This window comes from Chlamydotis macqueenii, chromosome 7 (assembly GCF_036417535.1).
Source record: "Chlamydotis macqueenii isolate bChlMac1 chromosome 7, bChlMac1.mat, whole genome shotgun sequence".
NCBI classification, from domain to species: Eukaryota; Metazoa; Chordata; class Aves; order Otidiformes; family Otididae; genus Chlamydotis; species Chlamydotis macqueenii.
In genome coordinates, this window is record NC_141562.1 from 3,253,072 (window position 1) to 3,275,793 (window position 22,722).

At 36.3% G+C, this 22,722-nt stretch overlaps 1 protein-coding gene across 6 annotated transcripts in view; it reads right to left on the reverse strand.

Annotated features, from left to right (window-relative positions):
- Positions 1 to 22,722, reverse strand: part of KCNMA1 (potassium calcium-activated channel subfamily M alpha 1) — a 494,817-nt gene that overhangs the window by 64,238 nt on the left and 407,857 nt on the right. For 4 of the 6 annotated variants that reach the window (XM_086752630.1, XM_086752629.1, XM_086752632.1 and 1 more), the window contains exon 19: positions 4,722 to 4,815. In XM_086752630.1, the coding sequence (XP_086608756.1) occupies positions 4,722 to 4,815 (94 nt within the window). Of the gene's footprint in view, positions 1 to 4,721; positions 4,816 to 9,141; positions 9,436 to 22,722 lie in introns of all 6 variants that reach the window. The other 2 variants (XM_086752628.1, XM_086752627.1) reach the window with 1 other exon arrangement.

Genomic DNA, 22,722 nt, shown 5'->3' on the forward strand with positions numbered 1-22,722 from the left:
ATGAAGAGATAAATGCGCACAGCCATTGTTCATATATTTAGAATATTATATCCAACTTCAGGAAAAAAGATAGGAGGTCTCCCCCTCAAGTCAGATAAATAATCTCATTAGGTTTCCGGAAAGGTATGCCAAAAAGCTTACTTTTTTCTGTCTCACTTAGCTGGATCTTGACAGTCTCTGAACAAGTTTTATGGCTTGGTTGGGAATTATTTTAGATCCTTGATCATGAAAAATCCTCAGGCTTACGAAATTCTCCTTGGCAACATACTGAAAACCCAGCGTCCTCTGATGCCTCTGATTCTTATGTGATCAGGGACACTAATGATAATAACCCTTTGCTGAGTATGCTACTTGTCTAGAGGCCTATGTCAACTACACCACTACATTCAGAGTGGACAGGGACAAACTATTTGTTTGCTCTTCAGGCCCCTTGGGCCCTGTCATATGCTATTTGTTCTTGCATTAAGAGGTAGTTTGACTCAGCTGGGCTGACATTTCCTTCAAGTCAGTGTATTCCACTCATGCAGTAGCAGCTACCAAAGCATTAAGTGCGGACTTGGGCCCCAGCAACAATCCTTTTTAGTGGCTTTTTTGATTCATATTCAGGCCTTTTCACATTTTTACTGATCATTCTGGAATCCAAAATGACATTTTAAAAAAAAAAAAAAACAACCTAGCTTTGCTACTTGGTATTCAGATGACATAGCCTCCCCGTATTTAATGTGGCTGTTCATTAATAACATGCATCAAAACCTGTGACTGTGAGATGATGAACAGGTGACTTGATATCACTGCATGACAACAGAGGCATCATCAAACAGTTCTACTTTTCCTCTCTGTCTTGTGAAGAAGGAGACCTGATATATGATTACTCTGTTACTCACAGCTTCCCTTTGTTTTCCTTCCACTTCCTATTTAAATATTACTTTTTATTGTAATAGGATGTCCTTGTATTCACATCTCCACAGGAGAAGTATCCATTTTTTCCTGTTGGAGTTTAAGGGATTTTTTTTTAACACCTATGTTCTTGTAGGTTTAACGGGACAGACTTCTGTTGATGTAAAAGAGAGAGAAACAACTATGACAATGCAGAGTATTTTTCTAGTTAATTTGCATTTGTAGCTATAGTTTAAATTCAAATGTTTGTTTATGATTCATTAGATTCTTCCAATATTGCATCAGTGTGATTCCGCTCACATCATTTGATGCCAATGCAGGATTCAGTTAGAACAGTGGCTTTCTAAATGTGAATCTAGACCATTTGTGCTCTATACAAAGAACACCCTTATGCCTACCATCTATTGATTTCAGTTAGTAATTTATTGGCATTTAGAGACAATAATATCAAAAAGATGACACTGAAAAGATGTCTTCAATCTATCTATCCAAATATATTTGGTTATACATCTTTCTACTTATATGTGAGTAAATATCAAAAATTCCCACTTTCTGACTAGGTCTGAATAAGCACCTGTCAGACCTCTTGTTATGATGTTCCAGGGAACCCCTACAATACAGCTTCTGTCCTCTGTTCTACTCCAGTGATAGCAGAAGTCAAAGTTTTATCTCACGGCATAATACTATTTTCTCTGCTTTGCCCCAGCCACTGTGGAAATCTAAAATCTATGCAGCATTTTCAACATTATCTTAACTGTAGGGCTGCTCAGAAAGTGATTCTGAAGTCAGAACTCTGATTACAGTTTATAAATTAACTTTTCACATATTTTTCCTTTACATGCTCCAGACTTCTTGTCCTCCAGGCAGGCCCCCTCTAGATCCAGGACCGTAGGTTAGGAAAAGTCTGCAAAGTAGCCGGCTGTTTCTGTGGGAGGGACAGGGGTGAAGCTCACTTTGAAAAGAAGCTTTTAAAGGAAATATAGGAAAAATATTGCAAAGATAAATATCAGCTACAGACATGACAGTGCTTTAGCTGATTTACCTCTCGTGCGCTTTTAGCTGACATACACTAAAGATTTCTGGGCAGGAAGGCAAGTACCTGTCGCTTTAGGTAATTTATGAGGATACAAAATAGCAGATAATACAGCCCACCTTTGTTTATCAGAAAGGAGAAAAGCGTTTGGCCATTACACACAAAGATTAACACAGTTCTCTTCTGATTCAATCCACTTAGTCTTATTTAGCACCTTGAACCAAAGTTAAGTCAGTGCAGATAAAGGGTAAGACAAAGAGACGGTTGGATCTGGGGAGAGGCTGAGGGTGCCAGCGCAGGGCTGGTGAATAAATTTAGCAGCGAGGGAGAAGGGGAAGAAAACAATGTCTGGATGTGGAAGCCTGGCAAGTTCTCCACTCGCTGCTCGACCTGTGTTTAGCAATTCTGATGTGCTACTGAGCAGACAGCTCAGGCTCAGGACGACTACTCTCCCTCAGTCCCTCTTCAGCAGGCAATGAAAGCAGGCTCCACTTTGAAAATCTTCCCCCATCATGCAAACTGACACAGGCATGCTTTTCAAAAACCCACAGCCAATCTGTTGATCATTACTTATTTACAAAGGCCTTCGGGCAGAAAGTCCTGTAAAAACCATACTTGATATAGTATACACTAGCTTTTTCTGCTTGTGGAAAAAAGTACCCCTAAGGCTACCTCAAACCATCACTTTCTATTGCACATAAAATGTACCGTGTAACACTAAAGTATTTAATATATATGGTATAATATATCTACAGGAAAGGCATTTGTGTAGAAGTATGTTACCCTGTATTTGGTAATTTGATGTTTTGCTGAAGGCTATGACTTGAAAAAGCCTGCACCTAGTACAGAGGACCTGTCATCTCAGTACCCAAGAGCCAATAGAATAAAGAAGTACCCTTAAGCAGCAAAACTTTGACACAGCTTTGAAGCATATGAAAACAGTATAACTCCCTAGAATTATTATTACTCAAGATCAAAGAAATGAGGCATACTTTACATAGCAAACAGGGACAGTGTGCTCAGCTCCAAATGTTTCTGCTATTTCTCTCTCCCTCCATCTCTTTCTTTTTATTTTTACTTCCTCAAAATTAGTATTTGGGAGGGGGATCTCCCACATGTTTAAAACTTTAAGTGGTGGAAACTATTAGCACTAGATAAGACTGTCCAAAGGTAAGTAAATTGAAAATGATGCTAGCATGACAACTGGCACCATAAAAATCAGAAGCTAGCCAGTATGTTCATTTTATTCTTCCTCATAACCTGTAAACAAGCATGTAAATCAGTGTCATATGGGCAAGGCTGAGCTAACAGGAGGGCAGAGAACTTTTAACGATACATTTAACAGAAATAGATGGTCAATAGGAAAAAAAAAAGCCACAGCTGGGTGCATTTTCCTCTGTGAATCAATCTCACTTTTGGTTCTGTAGTCTAAACAGAGATGAAGATGACTTGTAGAAGTTACGTCCTTGAATATGCCCTATATTGTACTAACAATAAACAAATATGGATGCTTCTGTAACCGGCCAAAGAAAATTCCAGTGTACTTACTGAAACACAAAGAGAAATATTGCCTAGCTGTATCCAGAATCATTAAAGGAACAAAATCATTGTCAACAATAAAAGTCATGAGTGATTTTATATACGGAAAGAACTAGATATTCATATTAATGTTTTTCATTTCACCCCTGTGACTGCAGAGCAGTTACAATTATATGTATGCCCAAATCCCAAACTGCATGAATGTGTCTGTTTATATATGTAAATAAGTGTACATTTTTCTGTGTGCGTATATATATATATGCAGTGGAAAATATCTGCTATGGTATTTAGTTCTGGATACAATTATGGACTGAAGTTCCAGCCTGGCTACTTTAGATATGCAAAACCAGAGCAGGAACAGCCTCCTTGTAGAAATCTCCATGTCTATTATCTGATCCTGTTCTGGCTGACTTGAGCAGGCAAAAGGTGAAGCACAGTGAGACATAATGCAAATGCCATAGTATTTTAATAGATTCCAATTTCTTGTTGCAGTTCTAGTTTTAACAGATGTCTTAGAGGTAATTTGTCCTATGGAAGGAAACTACATAGCTATACAAAGGTGTACTGGCATAAAATAATGTACACATAGCAACAGGGGGAAAATATCACTAACAAGATGATGTTTTCATCACCCACTTTTAGAGCATACACTGGCCTCTTAAAAATCCCTGTATTTCATAATTAATGCGCTTTTAGCCGGAGTAAAACTGCATTAGTTTTGAACTTTGCTTTGGCAAGTACATAGATTATTAGACTTTTTTATCAGTCTAAATCAATTAACAGAAATTTGATTTCAATCGACAGGATAAAAGGAAGGTAATATTCAGGTTCATTTTTGATTGTGATGATACATCTCACATATGGCCTTAAGTACAGAAAACAGTACTCAGAGGGAATCCAACAAAAAGAGAATTGCCTGAGGCGAACTAACCACATGAGTTCCCCTGATTGGTTAGTGCTATCATTAGTGCCACTGCTGTTTAAGAACTACACACGGACAGGACAGGGTGACAGCTAAGACTTTAAAGCCTATGTATTTTTCAAACAGCTTTTCAAACTGTTTTTCATGACAGATTTTTTTTCAGCTCTATCATTAACTGCTGACAAGCTGACAGAATAAATACTTCAGCCTTTCAGAAGATTCTAACAATCTTTTTTTTCCCACCCTCTCCCCTTATTTTTGATGTGGGAGGAGGAGAGGAGGAAGGAAAGAAGAAAGGAGATGAAGATATGAGTTTCTTTACAGTCTTACCTCATCAGTTTGGGTGAGGAGTTGGGTGAATTTCTCATGCCTCCATTTCGCTGCTTTTTTTTGGGTGATAGTGTCGACGGCTGCTCATCTTCAACTGGAAATATAAGGAACTCATGAGATTAAGTACTGCAATATGAAATAGAAGTGAAGTAGCAAAGAACACACACTCTACGTCCATTCACGCACTGATACTTCATTGCCAACATAGGCCCAACAGTAATAAAAATCAAATACATGTTAGTCGAAGAGATTGGTTTGAAGGAGAAGCAGGGAAGAATACCAGGGTTTTGAACACAGGCGTTCAAATTGGTTTCATACTTCAAAAACAAAGTGGGGGAACCACATTTGGGTTATTCTTAGAGTTATTTTCAGTTAATCTGCACTACAGAAAAGTAGAATTAGTGCTCTGCTATATTCCCAGGAAGATAAAGTACTGTTTGCAATACCAACATAACAGCTGCCAGCCTGCTTTTGCTAATGAACTAGACACCAGTTGGTTCTTGCTCCTCACATGCCAAACAACAGAGTCTTCATGAAGAGATGTAAAATATTCAATGCCTTGATGTTCAATGATTCAGTTAGTCGGGAATGTGAACGCAGCCTGCCATTGTGCACAGATCTCCAGCACAAGTCAGACCTCATCGCTCTACCCTTCTCACAAAAGGGAGTTTTAACAAGAGTGAACAGAATGAGGTTGAATGGAAGTGGGGAGACAATATCTGTATAACAGAGAATGCATGTGTTATGCAATCTTTTAATGAGGATGAGGTGTATTTGCAATGACAGATCAATTTCCAGATGTAAAATCACTTACAGTTTTGCCAATCATAAACTACTCTTGGATAACCTATGTCAGAGTACGTATTGCGTAAAGAAGTGCAGCTTCGTAATAGCTCATCTTTAAGAATTAACCATCATCTTTAGTGTTTTAAGATTGTTACTGCACTTGATAATCTGCACATAAGGTTTACATGTGCTGTCAAAGGGCATTACCTTATGCTTGCTTTCTCAAATTCACACTAATGCTGAATTATCCTAATATAAAGAAGGAAAAGTACACTTTTTTTTTTCCATCCTATTGTTAAGTGAAAAAAATGAACTAGAAGATAATATAACTGATGCCTAGGAAGCTGCTACTTTAAAGCTAAAAGGAAAGAGATTAGTAGCAGTAGTAGTAGCACCTATATTAAAAGAACTTAATACACATTAGCAGTGCACAAGCAGAGGCTGGAAAAAAAGAAAATTCTATTTGTAACAAGTTATGTAGGAACAGCCACAAAACCTGGATATGTGTCACCTGCCCTACACTTATCTGTGAAGAAATTAAGCAATATCCTTAGGTTACAACCCTTTTCTGACGCTATTTTATTACAGACTGCATTCTAGCCTGTCACGTCTGTCTATTTGCACAAGACTGTTACGGAACTTCATTTTCCCTTGGTCAAGACCAAAGGATGTGCTGTCTTTTTAAATGACCTGGCATCACCTAACATATCAAAGGAATCAAAATAAAAGAAAGCATTGTGAAAGAAAAACAAAACAAAATTTAAAAAGTCAACCCCAAAATAAATGTCCCAAAGGTAGTGTAAAAGGTAATACTTAGATCAATGACTGTCTAATAATGATTTATTTCACTAACTTAATATTTTTTTTCTTCTCAGGCAGCATCCCCAAAGTCAATGCCATTTCCTTCTCATTTGACTTCTATTTTTTTCCAAGTCAGGGTTCTATAGTGGAAACGCTCAGTGACGATTAGTCAAGTACCATTCTTTGTTTAGCTGAGAGAGAAATAAGCCCATTAAAAATTCTCAAAAATATACAAAGTGAAATTTTATTTCTGTGACAGTTTGTTCAGACTAAACAAGATCACTTCAGTATTTAGCTATTTCTGTACATGAAGTGAATATGCACAGAGTTATTTTGTTAGTAATATCTTTCTATTTCTGATTATAAAAAAGTGTAAGTATTTGTGCATTTCATAACACCCTCTGCAAATCACTCTCTTGGAAATGGCCTAGTCTTGTTTTAAAGTTGTCTATCAAAAAGTTATTCACATGCTATTCCACACAGACAATAGATTGCTTTCGAGATATACACTGCACTGTCTTGTTCTTTATAGGATGTAAATATTCAGTTCCAATCTGATGAATCCACCACCTAAAAGATCAAAGAAACAAGAACCATGCTAAACGTTCCTTCCAGAAACCAGCTACAACTGATATGTTTTGCACTCTTGGCAGTAAAAATTCTAAATTTCACCTAATTTAATCTGCTACCATGGGGTTACAGAATGTTTGTCAAGAAATTCAATATCACGCCATAATTAAAGTGTATTGTTAACTATTTTAACAGTTTAAGGAAGATACAAAGCCATCAGGACCATGTGCAAAATCTTACATTAACACAAGCCAACTGTAGATCACATTATAACCAGAAATATTTCTACGAACAATAAAAAAAAACATTTAAAGAGTACTTTTCCAAGTTTTTAGCTAGCTAATAAGACTCCTGTCTGATCCTTTCAAATACTGAAAGTCAGCACAATAAGGATCTTTTGTACTATATGGTCCAACATTTTAGTTCTTCAGTGCTGCAAGGTAATGCTACCCTGCCATTCAACTAAAAACCAAAGTCTTACTAGTAATCATCCAGAATAGCCATTTCTAGAACTAGAGTACTAGTCGTCTGCACTTATTTTTGGTATTGCATCTACAGTAAAAAAGCTCCCTCTTTTGGTATATGTTTGTCATATTCAAACTGTGTTACTGTCACCAACTGCCTGGAAAGCCCAAGGTTAATGTGGCTCACTATTTAATACCTGTTAGCAAAGCCTTCTGAGGGATTTGTTGCAAAAGTAATGCCTTGCTTAAGCAAGGAAGCCGTTTATTCTCATTGCAGCAATGAAAGGTGATCTATCTTAATCATATCACATCCAAACATGATTTTGTTTTCCAATGAAATCTGTGTGTAGAGCTTACAGGGCATCTGCAGTTTAGAAATGCAGCACCAAAAGAATGGAGGAAGGGAATCCATGAAGCTGAAATATGTGAATGCTATATATAATGGCCATCATTACCTACGGCTTGGTTCCCAAAAGTGTTGCAATGATAACTCACAAGTGGCTTCTTAGTAGTAAGTAAGATGTAAAACATATTTAATTATTATCCTTCAGATACTCTTATGAATTTCCTGCATATTTAAAGAAATAGATCTAGCAAAATTTTTAGTAAAGTCATAAAATATCATTTTAGTTTCATGGTTCCTGTGTCTGCATTAATTTAAAAGGCAGTCTTAAATTTGCTTGTTCTTATGAAAGACCACCATTATTGAATAATGGGCTGTGATATATGACAATTCAACTCTGATTATGTATGTTTTACCTAGTGCTTTTGCTAATGAGTGCTCATTTTTAGTATTTTTGATGTCTTTATGCTACAGGATTTGTATGCAAATACAATAATATTATTCAGATTTTCTTTACCAGCTTTTGTGAAAATCACCAAAAAAAAGTTCAAGAATTTGACACAGAATTTTATAGAATCAGAACTCTATCCAGCCTCTCAATTCTAACGAAATTAAAGAGCTTGTTTGAGCATCCCTAAGTAAAACCCTTAATGTACTGTTGAAACAACAGAGTGCTCACTTGTCTAATAGGCACAGAATCTAACAGTTTTGCAGTTCAGGAAGACTCAGTGCTAGAAAAATGTCAGGTGAGTCTAATGAGTCTTCAGATGCTCCAGTTTATGCTGGAATTTAATTTAAAGTTACACTGATGTTCTAACTCGTTTGCTTATTCTTGAGTAAAGACGATTCATTATTTCAATGACGTAACCTCCAGACAATGTTTCATGAATGGATTTAAGATGAGCTGCTAATTTTAACAACCTTAATGTAGAACTGAACATCTGTAACAACATATTCCTTGACTTTTATCCTCAGTTCATTTTTTAAGCAAAATAAAGGGAATATCTTTCAGAAACAGTGGACAAGTTCATAACTTTTTTCTTCATTATTTCGTTACTATTTTTTAAATAAATCTGTCTCCTTCACTGCCTCTCCCAGGCTGCTAGCAAAACCGTTTATAGACATTGCTTTTCAGACCCCAAAAAGAGCTGGAATTTGAAATAACATCTATGTTACTGAACATCACACAAACTGGAATACCTAGTAAACTCATTCTGCCTAACATGTAAATGCTTCAGAGCAAATAAACCATATGAAAAGTAAAGCACAAACCACCCAGAAACATTAGTTGACTAGCTAGCTTAATTAACTTATTAATCATCACACCTGGAGAAACCCACATCTGTAAGCACTTAACAGAGCATTAGTAGTGTCATAGTCGCACTGAAAACAGACTGCAAAACCATGCACAAACCAATCTGTATTGCCTTATGCATCCAACTACAGGGCTACCTACGGAGATCTTGGTTCAACCCAGGCTTTTGGGAGTGGTAGCGGTATTTTACAGGCAAGCTGAATGCCCTTTGCAATCTACAGTACGTAGATTTTCCTTGTTCAACAGAACTCAATAAGTTAAGATGCAGCAGCGAGGGGTTGTTGGGTAGGAAGAGGCTTCCTTTACGGTTATTAACAAGTGGAACAGGTTCCAGGATTCCTTCAGTGGACTTGGCACCAACCAATGCATTAGTAGTTGCATTCTTGAATTGATATGAACATTTTGGGTAACTTGATCTAGCTGCATTCTTTACTTCTAAATAATAAGAAAAAACTTAAATTAATGTCTTTGTATTAAAAATTATTTCAAATCACAGGCATGAATCAATTTTGATATTATGTGGAATTACAGACATTAGAGCTTTAAGTATCAGTTTCTACAACTGAAATAAAGGTTTATACCTGCAGCTTTCTTAAGTTTTTTTCTAAAAATGGCTTTTTATAAAAGAACACTTATGAAAGGATTATTCCACAATATTATCACCTCTAAGCAATAATCCCATCATAGGGTAAGTGTGATTGAGGCGACACTTATTTCCCACATGTTGATAAAGGCTTTGAGATTTACTAGCTGTGGAACGTGTTTATTCCTTTGAATCTACTGAAAACGACAGGGGAGGTAGAGCACTTTGCTACTATTAAAATAAATAAGGAATAATAGAAAAAAGTAAGGTCAACACTTCAAAATTGTGCAAGCATACTTATGGAATGAAACTGATGTTGAGGAACCCACACAGAATTTATTGGGTATTCAGAAGTGCTGAATACTGTAAATTTCAGGAGGTCATACATAGCCCCTCTGAAAAGAAAGGTAATAAATTTAACTTCCTAAATATGGATTTAGCTTGAAACTGTGATTCTTAGTCTTCCATTTCCAATATATCAAAGCTAATTTAAAAAATACCCATATTAATACCTCTAATAAATGCCATCACCTGTAAAAGACAATAATAAAATGTTTTTTTTAATGTAATAATGGTCTTCTCCTAATGTTTGTTTCATTTTGAAAGAGTATATTATAGAGAAGATGGTATATCACTGAGTCACTAAGATCTTATATTCTGTTATGTCTTATGAGGTGAGGAGGATAGGTAGGGAGTAGTTTATGGACGGATAATCTTGCAGCAGTATTTCCATATGTTTCAATTGCCTTAAAGTTTCCACAGAGAACTCTGAGTAGACAGTAGCTCCAAATTATTTGAAGAGCTTGGCATATTCTTTGGCATCTTTGTCTAGTGTACCATCAGCTAGAAACACTACCTGGTAACAGGAAAGATAAGTAAATAGCATCCACATGCTTGCCATTTGTGTTCAAGCACAAAATCAATCTGTCTCACAAAAAATAAAAAAAAAGGTGACTATATGTGAATTACAAGAGTCATTTGAATGTACTTTTTAATAAGGTTCAACTATTCGGTGACAAAATATCCTTTCCCATTCAATGATCTCTGAATTGATGACTTGATACTATTCTGACTGGGGTGACAAGAAACATCAGTGAGAGTCTAACTCACAATGTTATGCTCTTTGCTAATAGTAGTAACATTTAAAGTATAATGATAATAATATATATGAGAGTTCACATACATTTTAAATCAACGAAGGAAAGCATATATCTTTGATTAGCAAAACTGCCATGAAAAATTCTGTGTATTGTATTGGATGAACTACTTGAAAATTATCAACCTTACCTTGAAATTACTCAATTTTTGTCAAATCTTGTACTTCTATCTTTCATATTCCTCCAGTGAAACAATTTCCAGATTGTAAAATATATCTGCAGAAACATATCTCCTATATTTGAATACTTCAAAATGCATCAATTTGGTTCCATTTTTTAAACTACAGACAGTAATATTGGAAATAATCTTTATAAATCTACATGCCTGCATCAAAGTATCTTCACATACCATGGAAGAAGAAAAAAATCTATTAATAATGCTTATCCACTGTCCTACCAAGTTGTTTAAGAAGTATCATAATCTTTTTACAGTCTCTTTTGGAGTTCAGTAAGTGTTGGTTTCAGACACCAGACCTGACTATTAAGTACTAAACTTCCAAAACAGTGTATGTCTTATGGCACATTCCATGCAGACATAAGCAAGCCTTCCTGAGATTTTGTGCTTGCAGCGGCACAGCATGAGCCAGAACTAAAATACCTTGCCTTTCCGTATGGCTTAATAGCTTGAGCTTGGCATCGTATTTAATAGCGTCACATGATCTTGTTCAGCATGAAGGCAGACTGAGCTGCTTAAAACATATCCTACTTCCCCTTATTTCCAACAGTGTGGATAGGTACTACCACTGAAAAGCGAAATATTAAATAATGGGGATAACAGAGTTGCCTTTTTTTTTTGTCAAATTATTACAGATTTAAAAGTTCTAACTACCAGTTTCATCCCATGACCTCTGACCTCCTGCATCTGACAAGAGCTCAGCTGCTTCAGATGAATATGGAAGAAGCTCCACAGTCGCTGACTATGAAATACTTTGTTTGTAGGACAACTATTTTTCAGTCATAGTTAGATTAGTTTCCCTTTATCTAATAGGACATATGCTTTTATTTTCAATGCAAACGGTCACAGGATGAGTGTGCTGCCTGTGTTGTTTATTCTACTAAAGTTCATTAGAACTACTAAGGGCACCTATCATGTATCCGTAAGGCATGATTATTGTTAACTAAGGATAGAGACACTTACTGATCATTTTGAGAACAAATTTTGAATAACTTTTTGAAAAGGGCAAACAATAAGGAAGTGGCTAAGAGTACAGAAAGAGTAAGAAATTCCATGTTTTCCGTAGTATTTCCTAATTACACCCTGGGTGAACACTACCTGCTTTTGGTAAATGCTGTACAGAACTTGCCCAAGCAACCTGTCAACATTAGACAGATAAAAAATAACATCTATAAAATGTGAGATATTAATGTGATTTATGTAAAGGTATTTTGAAGCTGTATACATTCCTGTTCCTTCCCCCCACCCTCAAAAACTCCTTTTCAAGCTCAATGAATATACACTTGCCTACAGACTGCATTAGAGTATCATGCCTGTTTCTATTTCTATTCATTTTATTTATTATAATGAAGATAATTTGAAATGCAATCTGCAACTCCCCGAACATTTTTAAAACAACCAATGTAGTTAATCTAATGCCTGTGGCAATCTCTGTTTATTCTTTCTGAGCATACACTTGCCATAACTTGAAACTGGGCTGAGCTTTAATTTAAATGTAACAAGGCAGAATACCAGTACAGTGCTTTCAACAAAATGGCTGAAACTGGCTTCAGTATGATTTGCCTGGAAGGGAAGATGAAAATGTGTTTTAAAGGAGAAAAAATATCCTGACCAAAACCAGACATTCTAAACAACCACCACCGATACCCACTGCTCCTTTCCTCCCCCATCTCTATCAGCTGCCTGGCTTTCAGCACCGTTTTTCGCCAGACACTAGCACAGTGTTTTCCTTCATAGTCAGCCATCAGCCAGAGCTGTCACTTGCAGATATTTCATTTTTGTTTCAGTCTAATTCATACCGCACCCCCTTAATCTCTGCAGTGAGGAATGCCATGTCACTGTGCAGATACGCCAGATCCAGCACTAGAGGTAGAGAGAGTGTTTTTAACAATTAAACTATCTCAGTTTGAAAAAATATTTCATTTCTTCCCCCAACTTAACTGTTCTCTTTCTCCTAAGCATCTTCCCAGCTGACCTCCAAAGGAGGAATCACCGTTCTGCAATCTGGCATGTCTTCCATAAAGCTCAGCTTCCACAGGGTGGGTGAAGAGAAGCTGCAGCTCTGCATTACTAAAAGCAAATAATCAATATGTTGATTAAGCTTTTGGCTACAAGAGTTCTTTCAATGTGAGTGACAATAAGCACGACTTCCATTTTTCAATGACAAGCCTGTTTAGACTTTGCTACCTACCACTTTGTGAATCAGGCAACTGAAAATACCCACAGCAATTCCTCCAAACTGTCAGCTATTGCTGTGATTCCACCCAGCACCCCCTGTACAAGACAACAGATTAACCATTAGGCTAGATATGTTGAAAATATACAGCTTCAACCTTTCCCGAGCTAGCTCAGAGCGATGTATAGATGATTATTTCAACCGTCAGCTGCCGCATAGACTTAAACCCCTGCACAATAACTCCTGGATTCATCTGCCCCTTGTCAAACTTGCACAGCTTTACTTTGAGCATACATAGTGTGGCAGTTCCACTGCGGATCTAGAATAATCCAGACGGCTGCTGTCTCTTTGTTAACAGAAAGCTAAACTGATGAGTTTGTAATGCATTTCTTATCAAAGGTAGTTTCTGAAAAGAAAATGTGCCCAATCAGTTGGGGTTGGAATTTAGCATAGTATTGAAATATGGTTTAATCAGAACATTTGTTATTTGTTCGGAAAAAATATTATTTATCTCCTTTAAAAATCACTTTATGCCAATGAACTATTTATTTTACAAATTTACTTGACTTTTTGGTGGTAACAGATGTAATGAAATAATTGACTAGAAACTACAATGCAATGGTGCTTGATGAGATACAAGAATGTTAATTTTAGAAAGTGCAGAGCAGTGTGCTTGGTGTCTGAAATGGTAATTCAAATGAAAAAGGATTGCTGTTTTGGTTTCTATGTGCATTACAAACTCAGCAAAATGCATTTCATTGCTTTTTTTTTTGTATTCAAAGAGAAACAGATATGCTGCGTATCTCTAAATACTAGTACCATTAGAAAAGCAGGTGAGGCTCACTGGCTTTTAGCTGCAGTGTGTGCCATTTGAAACACATAAGGAAACATCAAGATCCGAGAATGTCAAGAACGCATCATCTCAGAACATTTTACAAATACTGAATGGTGCTTACATGAGACGTTCTCTTTGAAAGACTGCAGCACATGAAACACCTTTTTTTCTTTTTTTTTTTTTTTTTTTTTGTCTTTTTGTCCCAGACTTGCACCTTTTGGCTAAAGGCACGTAAAATTGAACGACAAATACATTACTCCACTTCTTTTTTTTTCTATTGGCATCCAGTGCTTAAATTTTATATTAATAATAGACAGTCTTTCAGTCTTTAATTCTCCTCATACATAAAGGATTGAAACTCAGCTATATCTTACCTATATTCCTCACCTTTTCTTTTCCATAAATGCTGTAAAAAGACAGTTAATAGAAAATGTGGAATGTTGCTAGGCTGGATCTGGTTATGTATTCTAGACAGCTACTCTGATATTCTGTGAAACCATGATAAGCTTTAAAGTTCCTGAGATTTTAGGGTTACATGTGTACATGAAAGACAGACTGCAAAGGTCTTTGGAAACGCAGCAATTTTTTAACTTGAATCTTTTGGTAAAAATAGTCCAGGGTATGGTTCTACACTAATTTATTTTTAGGGGTAGAGCAATCCCCTAAGGTTACTGTAGAACTTCGAATTTTTTCCTTTGCTCCTCCAGTTTAATTCAAGAGCATAATTACTATGAATGCTTTACAAAAGATTATTATCACTTCTCTATGACTATGACTTCACAAGCAAAGAAGTGGTTTAAGGCTGTTCAAATTGTGGTTGATCTAAAGTTCACTGAAGTCAGAGAAAACACCTTGACTTCAGTGGACTTTAGATCAGGAGCTGTTCAGATCTCACGCTTCATGGTGCAAACTGATAAAATGGGGCAGGAAGAAAGCTCTTCCCATATATATAAGATTTTACAATTGGCTTGGGCAATTTAGAGAAGAAAGGCTTCTGATTCATGGACTGGTTTCTTTTTTTCTATACAGAAGTATATATATAATGTGACACTATTTGTACATAACAACCACCTTCCCTTTCTCCTGACAAATGTGTAGAAAAATGCTTAATTCCAAATCAAACCCTAATTTATATTTAGACGAAGTCATAAGTCCATCGAACCTTGATCATCTCTTCTGATTCAGATTTTAGTATTCCCTTAATCTATTTTTCTTGATTTTTAGTCTCCATTCTCTGTTGCCTTTTCAATTTATGATTTGCTCTGTAATTGTTTATTCAAGTAATTATATTGTTATTGGAAAACTGTCAAATGAAAAGTTTAAAAAAAAGCATCAGTGGACTTTTTTTCCTCTGTCCATTTAATTGTCCAATTGACTTCTCCACATGTTGCACTCATCTAGAATACTATTTGGGTAAATTAATGTTTATTTTGGGAAAAAGTGAAGAAAGGGAGATATGTCTAAATTGTAGAATGTAAAAGAGAACATGAGCTGTGTTCATGGGGGTCTGTTCTCCAGACAAACATCAAAGTGAAAGGAATTGACTTTGTCTTTTGAGAGTGCACTTAGGGAATAAGGGAACTCAAAGTTTCTCATTGGGTATGGTGAGTGTAAATATTCTCAGAGTTAAATTTTAAATTGTATTATTTCATTATGACAAGCTTTCTGCTCTCTGAACACTGAGGAGGAGCAACAGCAAAATGTTACCCCTGTGTGTTAGAAAAGAGCTGTTCAGACCCTGTGTGTCCTACTGTGTCACAAGCGGTTATGAACTCCAATTTTAGAGCTCCAGCTGCTGCGTCTGGCAGAAGCAAAGTACAAAAGGATTTCTCAAAGCCACATGTTAACTTTTTAATAGACTACCTGATGATCCCATGGCTACACACAGAGGACTGGGAATCTCTTGACTGGGATTTAGTTCTACCACTGATGTGTTACACAGCCTTGGGTTGCTCACTTGCAGTCAGTTCCCATTCAATGGAGTTCCTTACAGCTCTTGCTAAGACTCATGTGACTCATCTGAAAATGTGGCTGTTAATCACTGGTTTTCTCAAATCTCAAAAGGTATAAGATGGTAAGGTTGCTACTGCTGTTTGGAAAGTACATTTGGAATACATTCCATGAAAACATATCACAAGCAGATGTGATAAGAGTAAATTATTATTACAGTGTTCCACTTTTTTTTTTTTTAATTAGACATGCAAGTGTATCTCTAACATCAAATAACTGTGACATCTTTTTTATTTCTATGTTTCTTTTTTCTTTCTTCTCTTCTTAAAAAAAATACAGTGTCAGTTAAAGGACACTGATTTCCTTATGAGTGGTCCTTTGACAGTTCCTCAAGGCATCACATGTAAAGCCAAAAGGCATGTCTTTGGGGAATTCTTTAAGAGTAGCAACACACAGCAAATCGTATTTCCACACCCATAGTTCTAATTTCAGTGCATTGTTATAACTACCTTTGTCCCAATACACAGCAATCTAACGTGCATTATCTTTTGTCTTATTGCCTCAGAAATTATTTTGACACCAACTGCATGGGACACAGAGTTGCAGCACTAGTGAGGGTAGACTGTAGTTACACAGTTCTGCCAAACTGTAAAGGAATCTGACCTGCTTTTACAAAATAAAGGAAGTTTGTGACTGAACACACTCATAATCTGATCAGTCACTGCTAAAACTAGTGACATGCTCTAGGTGGACAAAAAATAAGCTCCTACTAAAAATAAAAATCAAAATAAAGATTTGAAAGGCCACTCACCATTGTGCCTGTGAACAGTTTGCTGTTTACACTCCCTCAGCTCCCTTAAGTTCACTGTGAAAATACACAGTCATAAAATCATAGAATGGTTTGGGTTGGAAGGGACCTTGAAGATCATCTAGTTCCAACCCCCCTGCCCTGGGCAGGGACACCTTCCACTAGACCAGGTCGCTCAATGCCTAGAAGTAACTAAGGGAAGAAGTCAGCACAGGAGTCCTTGGTGATTGCTCCTTGGGATTACAAATCTTACTGCATAGATTGTGTTCCTCAGGAAGAGAGAATACTTCAGGTACTTTAGCACATAGGAAAGGATAGTTATATGCCGGCTGCTTTGGAGCAGGAGTCCACAAATTTCAGCTAGGTCTTGCTGCAACTGTTTCCTTCCTGTGACCATTGAGAAGTGTATATTTCATCACACAGAAATCTAACTAGATTTATTACTTTGTTTTCCAGTACAAAGTGCTAATTCATCTCAACATCTCAAAAGTACACATTTCCAGTGTAATTCCAACCAGCACATGCTGAAATTTTGAACTGAAATAACCTTGTCTCTACCCTATTTTTAAATTGATTTAAAAATAAATTTGTGATTAAAGTGTTTTCATTAACACATAACCTGAAGAAGACATACTAGGTCCCCTGTGCCCAATTCCCTGCCAATACAGCAATGCTGAGTAAAGAAGAGAGAGATTTTCATAAACTTCTTATAAATCAAAGGGACTGTATTCTTAACTTCTAAGTTTTAGGGGTTTTTTTGCAATTCTTCCTCTGCTTCCCAGTCTTACTTCTGAAATACAGAATTTAGCAAATATTGTTCAGTTTGGTTTTTTTTTTACTAGGTGGTTAATATGCCACCAGTAAATCGATTTTTTAATTTTATTTTTTAAACTTCACTACCATTTAATTTCTTTTCCCTTTTGGCTGTTGTTTACCCTTGTACAAAAGGGTGTAGAAGTGTCTGTGTGTCTGAAAAAGAAGAATTGAAATCCTGACATTTAACTCTGGCTTTCTTATCATCAGTCTTATCTGGCTTTCATCCACATCAGTGGAAAAAACTTCCATGTATTAAATGTTGATAGGATCAGGAGCAGTGATCCCCAATACTTTTTCAGGTTCAGCTGTAATAGTCCTCTGGGATGGAGGTCTTCACACGACTGTTACCTGTGAGGTCACAATATCATTTTCATATGTAAACTAAGTATAAAATGCTGCGCATGTTTACATACAAGTGCTTACACTGTATATACCTGTTCGAAGACACTTCTATACCAGTAAAACGAGCCATGTGAAATATCAGAAATATTTTTTAAAATCAAACTGTTTCTGCACAAAAGCGGTACATAAAGCTCCTGGAGGCGTTCCAGTCGCCGCTTATTTCTGAGCCGGCACCACCACCTGCTGGCTGCCCGGGGTTCCAGCCCCAGTGCTCTCTGTCTTCAAAACCATGCATAAGAGCAGAACAGTATTTCTCAGCTGCTCTTATACATAGAAGTGTTATTGCCAGAAGACAGATTTTTAGTACATTTAATGATATTTTTCTTACCCGAAGTGTGGCTTTCATAAAAGCAGGGAATATTAATTGCTAACAAACCAATTCTCTCATGCAAAGTACTGTAAGTCACAGGGTAAACATCCAAATTAATCAAATAGATTGAACCTGTTATATTAAAAAGCCTATTGTTACATATGCTGGTTTTATCAGTTACAGATATACAGTTAAAAATACTTCACTACACTAAGAAATCAGTATATTTTTTTTAAGTGTTTCCTATCTTACTTAGTGAGTTCTACAAAGGACTCCATTCTTGTAAAGCTCTGTTTTTCTCTGAAAACATGTATCCAAAAAACATGGTAAATCAGCTGGTAAATATATTAATATATAAAACAAACAAGATATCCATAACTAAGATTAGATCTAGAAAATAGTAGCAGAAATAGCAATAGCAAAAATGCAGACAGAATATAATTTATTGCTATGGAAAATCAAGGAAGTTCAACATATAATTTCTATGTAAATAATAGCAAAACAAAGAAAGTAAAACAACACAAAAGTAATAATAATTACTATTATATAATAATAATAATGATTATAAAAATAATTTAAAAATGTAAATGCAATGTCTACCTCTGACTGTATCTGCAAAAGAACCCACAAAATAATTAATTCTCACATCATTGCCAAAACGTACTGCAGTTTAGCTGAAATCAATTGCTATGGGGAAGCAAGCGCTGGCAATTTCATAACAGTGGAAAATAAAGCATAAGCTAAGAAATCCAGTGGTGATAACTAATAACAACGTTACTTAAAACAGTGTTTTGATCTGTAAGAGAAAGAGTACTCAAAAGGGTGGATGTATTTAGCAAGAATCGTATTTTTCAAATAGAACCTAAATAGGATCAAAATACCTCCATACAAATGTAAAAAAAAAAAATTGTTGTTATAAATTCCCTCTGATTATTCCTCTAATACTCAAAAATACTGCACTGATAACACTGAGATACATGCAGAAGCTAGGGTTGAACTGTTCAGAATTACTGTAAGAGGGAAATGCATGCCATCTCACATTCACTTCATGTAAGAAAAATTGTAACAGTATAAAAGTATGCAAACCAGCAACTGAGAAACAAAGCAAGTAATACTGAATCTACCAAACTAAACTGATAGTCAACTTCAAAAAAAAAATTAAATATGTTTTTTCCTTTTATTTTTTTACTTTGTTACTAAAGCTACATAGAGATGTCAAGCTTGCTTGACAAGAATCAGGCAGCTTATGCAAAGAGATTATGATGCTGAGCAGTTTTAGAAAGAAAACTTCATCAAAGATAAATGCACTGTGCTACGTACTTCTGGTTTTATTAACCAAGCCCAAATGAGAATATGGATATTACCAGAGAAAGTAAAGGTAGCCTAACAGCAGCATCCTTATTGCTGGTACACAATGCACTGAAAAAAGAAAGAAGACAGTGGAAACCTTTTGAGAGAGAATTGTCAGTGTTGAATTAGCCACTCAGGTTGCTTAGCTATGTACTGTAGAATGCTTGGTGTGCTTAGTGTTATACCAAGCAAATAATTTATCCTCTCAGTATAAAATTAAATCATCACTAAAACTAAATAATTGAGGGAAGTGATTCTCCTCCTCTACTCCCACCTGGAGTACCATTCCAGCTCTGGAGCCTCCAACACAAAGAGGACATAGACCTGTTGGAGTGATTCCAGAGGAGGACCACAAAGATGATCAGAGGGCTGAAGCACCTCTCCTATGAGGACAGGCTGAGAGAGTTGGGGCTGTTCAGCCTGGAGAAGAGAAGGCTCCAGGGAGACCTTATAGCGGCCTTCCAGTACCTAAACCTATAAGAGACCTACAAGAAAATTCGAGAGGGACTTTTGACAAGGGCATGTAGTGATAGGACAAGGGGTAATTGCTTTAAACTGGAAGAGGGTAGATTTAGATTAAAGGAAGAAATTCTGTACTGTGAGGGTGGTGAAACACTGGAACACGTTGCACAGAGAAGCTGTGGATGCCCTATCCCTGGAAATGTTCAAGGCCAGGTTGGATGGGGCTTTGAGCAACCTGTTCTAGTGGAAGCTGTCCCTGCTCAAGGCAGGAGATTCGGAATTAGATGATCTTTAAGGTCCCTTCCAACCCAAACCAAATATTCTATGATTCTATTAAATACAGATGATGTTCATTTTCAAAGCAGGTAGCATGACAAGGAGGAAAGAAGATTAATGAAAGCAAAAAAGAAAGAAAATTCATCAGGAAACCAGTGAACTGCCAGCATTTCTGTTATAATTATTACACCAATTTCACAATAAAGGCCACAATCACCTAAAGGAGAAGTAACTCTCTCCAACAAAGAGAAAACTGAAATATAAGATTTTGTAAGATTTATGGGTTAGTTACCACTCTGAAAGTAACTATATCAACCACAAATGACACAGGATGTCAATATGTTTGGAAATAGTGTTGCTACCAGATGTTTTGAGAGTCAGATACTGAAAGTATCCAGAAAGCCAGTGCTCAGGGGACGCTGACAGCTGTCAAGAAAGTAATCTTTCAAAAGTGAATTGCTTGGAGCTCTGCCTCTGAGGATTTTATTTTGTCCTGCTTGAGGAGAAAGAAGAGGGCAGACAAAAGACTAATACGCTAAAGGCAGATTAAAAACAAATGCATATTTTGACATATTTTATATTCCTCATGGCCAGGAATTCAACAATACTGCTGAGGAAGTCTGTGGGACCCAAGGGACAACTTCAGGATATTTTTGGATGAGGATGGGGAGTTTGAATTTTTGAGGCTGAATCTATGAGCCTAAAGAAATAATTCTTGCATTCTCTCAAGCTACAATTTTAGATGCAAAATAAGAGCTTAGCTATCTATTTAGCAGAAATCCCAGTAAAACTGTGGATTAATGAGCTGCAGCATTCAAAAATTCAATCAGCCAATCAAAAAGACCATTAAAGCTTCATCAGTTACTAGACATGATAACACTAGGAATCCTGAACCTAAAACCAGAATATGCATTTTCATTCAAGTAGGAGATGGTATTTTCACAAATTATTCAGAAAAAAAAAAAAAAAAGAAAAGAAAAAGAAAAAAGTTCCACAGACCATGCGATAATAAAAAATAACATGTGGTGGTGATCACAGGAGAGATCTAAAACAAAAATTAAAATTAAAATAACCCCGTGATTGAAAAGAGGCAAATTTAGACAGGGCATTCTAAGAAGAGCAGAATTACACAATAATGCGCATTGAAGTGCACAGATACAGCACAGAATTCATACTACATAAATCAACACACATAAGGATCTAGTGCCAATGGGTGAAAAGAATGCCAGTTCCTACTTTTACAGAATTTCAGACTGATGTAATATCAGAAAAACCTAGACTATGTGATCACAGACCCTTGGCTTGAGTCTTCCCTGTTACTGCAAATTGTGCATTCATTTACTTCTCTTCCAAACATAACCAAAGGCCTTTGCTGAGTCACATAACTCTCCAAACTGTAAGATGCCTGTAAGTTAGAGTCCTTACATGGAAGGATCCTGTCAAATAGCTGGGATTACATTGCTGATTCCAGTCTCTGCAGCTCCTTGCATTACGATTATCAACATGGAATCTATGCCAAGACTGACATCTGTCCCAAATCTACAGTTCTCTTGTCTTTTCTCCTTTGTTCGAATGAAGAAATCAATAAGGTACATCTTGTTACTCAGGACAGTGAGACTCTTGACTAGAAACAATAAAAAAAATACACAATGAAATGCTTTTCATATATATACATATTCATTTTGCCTTAGACAATTCTGCTATGGAACACAAGCTCTTGGTGAAAAAAAAAAATCCAGCTTTTAAGAACTATAGAAAAATTTAGATCTTTAGCAAATGAAACCTGATTTAATTTTCAGTAGATATTTTGTACATAAAACGAAACAAAATTTACATTTTCATATCTCAATTTACACAAAATATAATTTGTCAACAATTAAAATTTAACTTGAATAGCACGCTGAAAATGCGCAACCTCACACAATAGGATAAATATTTTCTATGGAATATCAAAAGCAGGTCTTAGGTCCAAGAGTTAGTAAAATGTATTTTGCGATTTTGCTGCTTGCCCTGACATTGGAAAGCTTCTTGGCTTTGTTCAGAATCAAGTAAAAAAGCAGTATTTCATGTCAAAACCAAGAAAAGATGCAACAATGGCCAGCAGCCTGGTTCCATTATTAGTGAAAAATATTAGCATTTCACCTGAAAATTTTGCAAATGTTTCCCATATGTTGTAAAGGACACTATGTAGTGTAAGCCAGAAAAGTATATCCTATTCTATTCAGCAACGCATCTCACTTCTTTTCACCCTTCTGCTGCCTCATCATGTGGATTATACTAATTTTTCACCCCCTGCAATTCTAAGTAAACACTGTATCACTTCTTTGCTGCCACCCATCTTGACTGACTGATCATAGGGAACCTGACGGTCCTTGCATGTTTTGGTAGATCAGGAATAACTCTAATAGAGATAAAACATGAA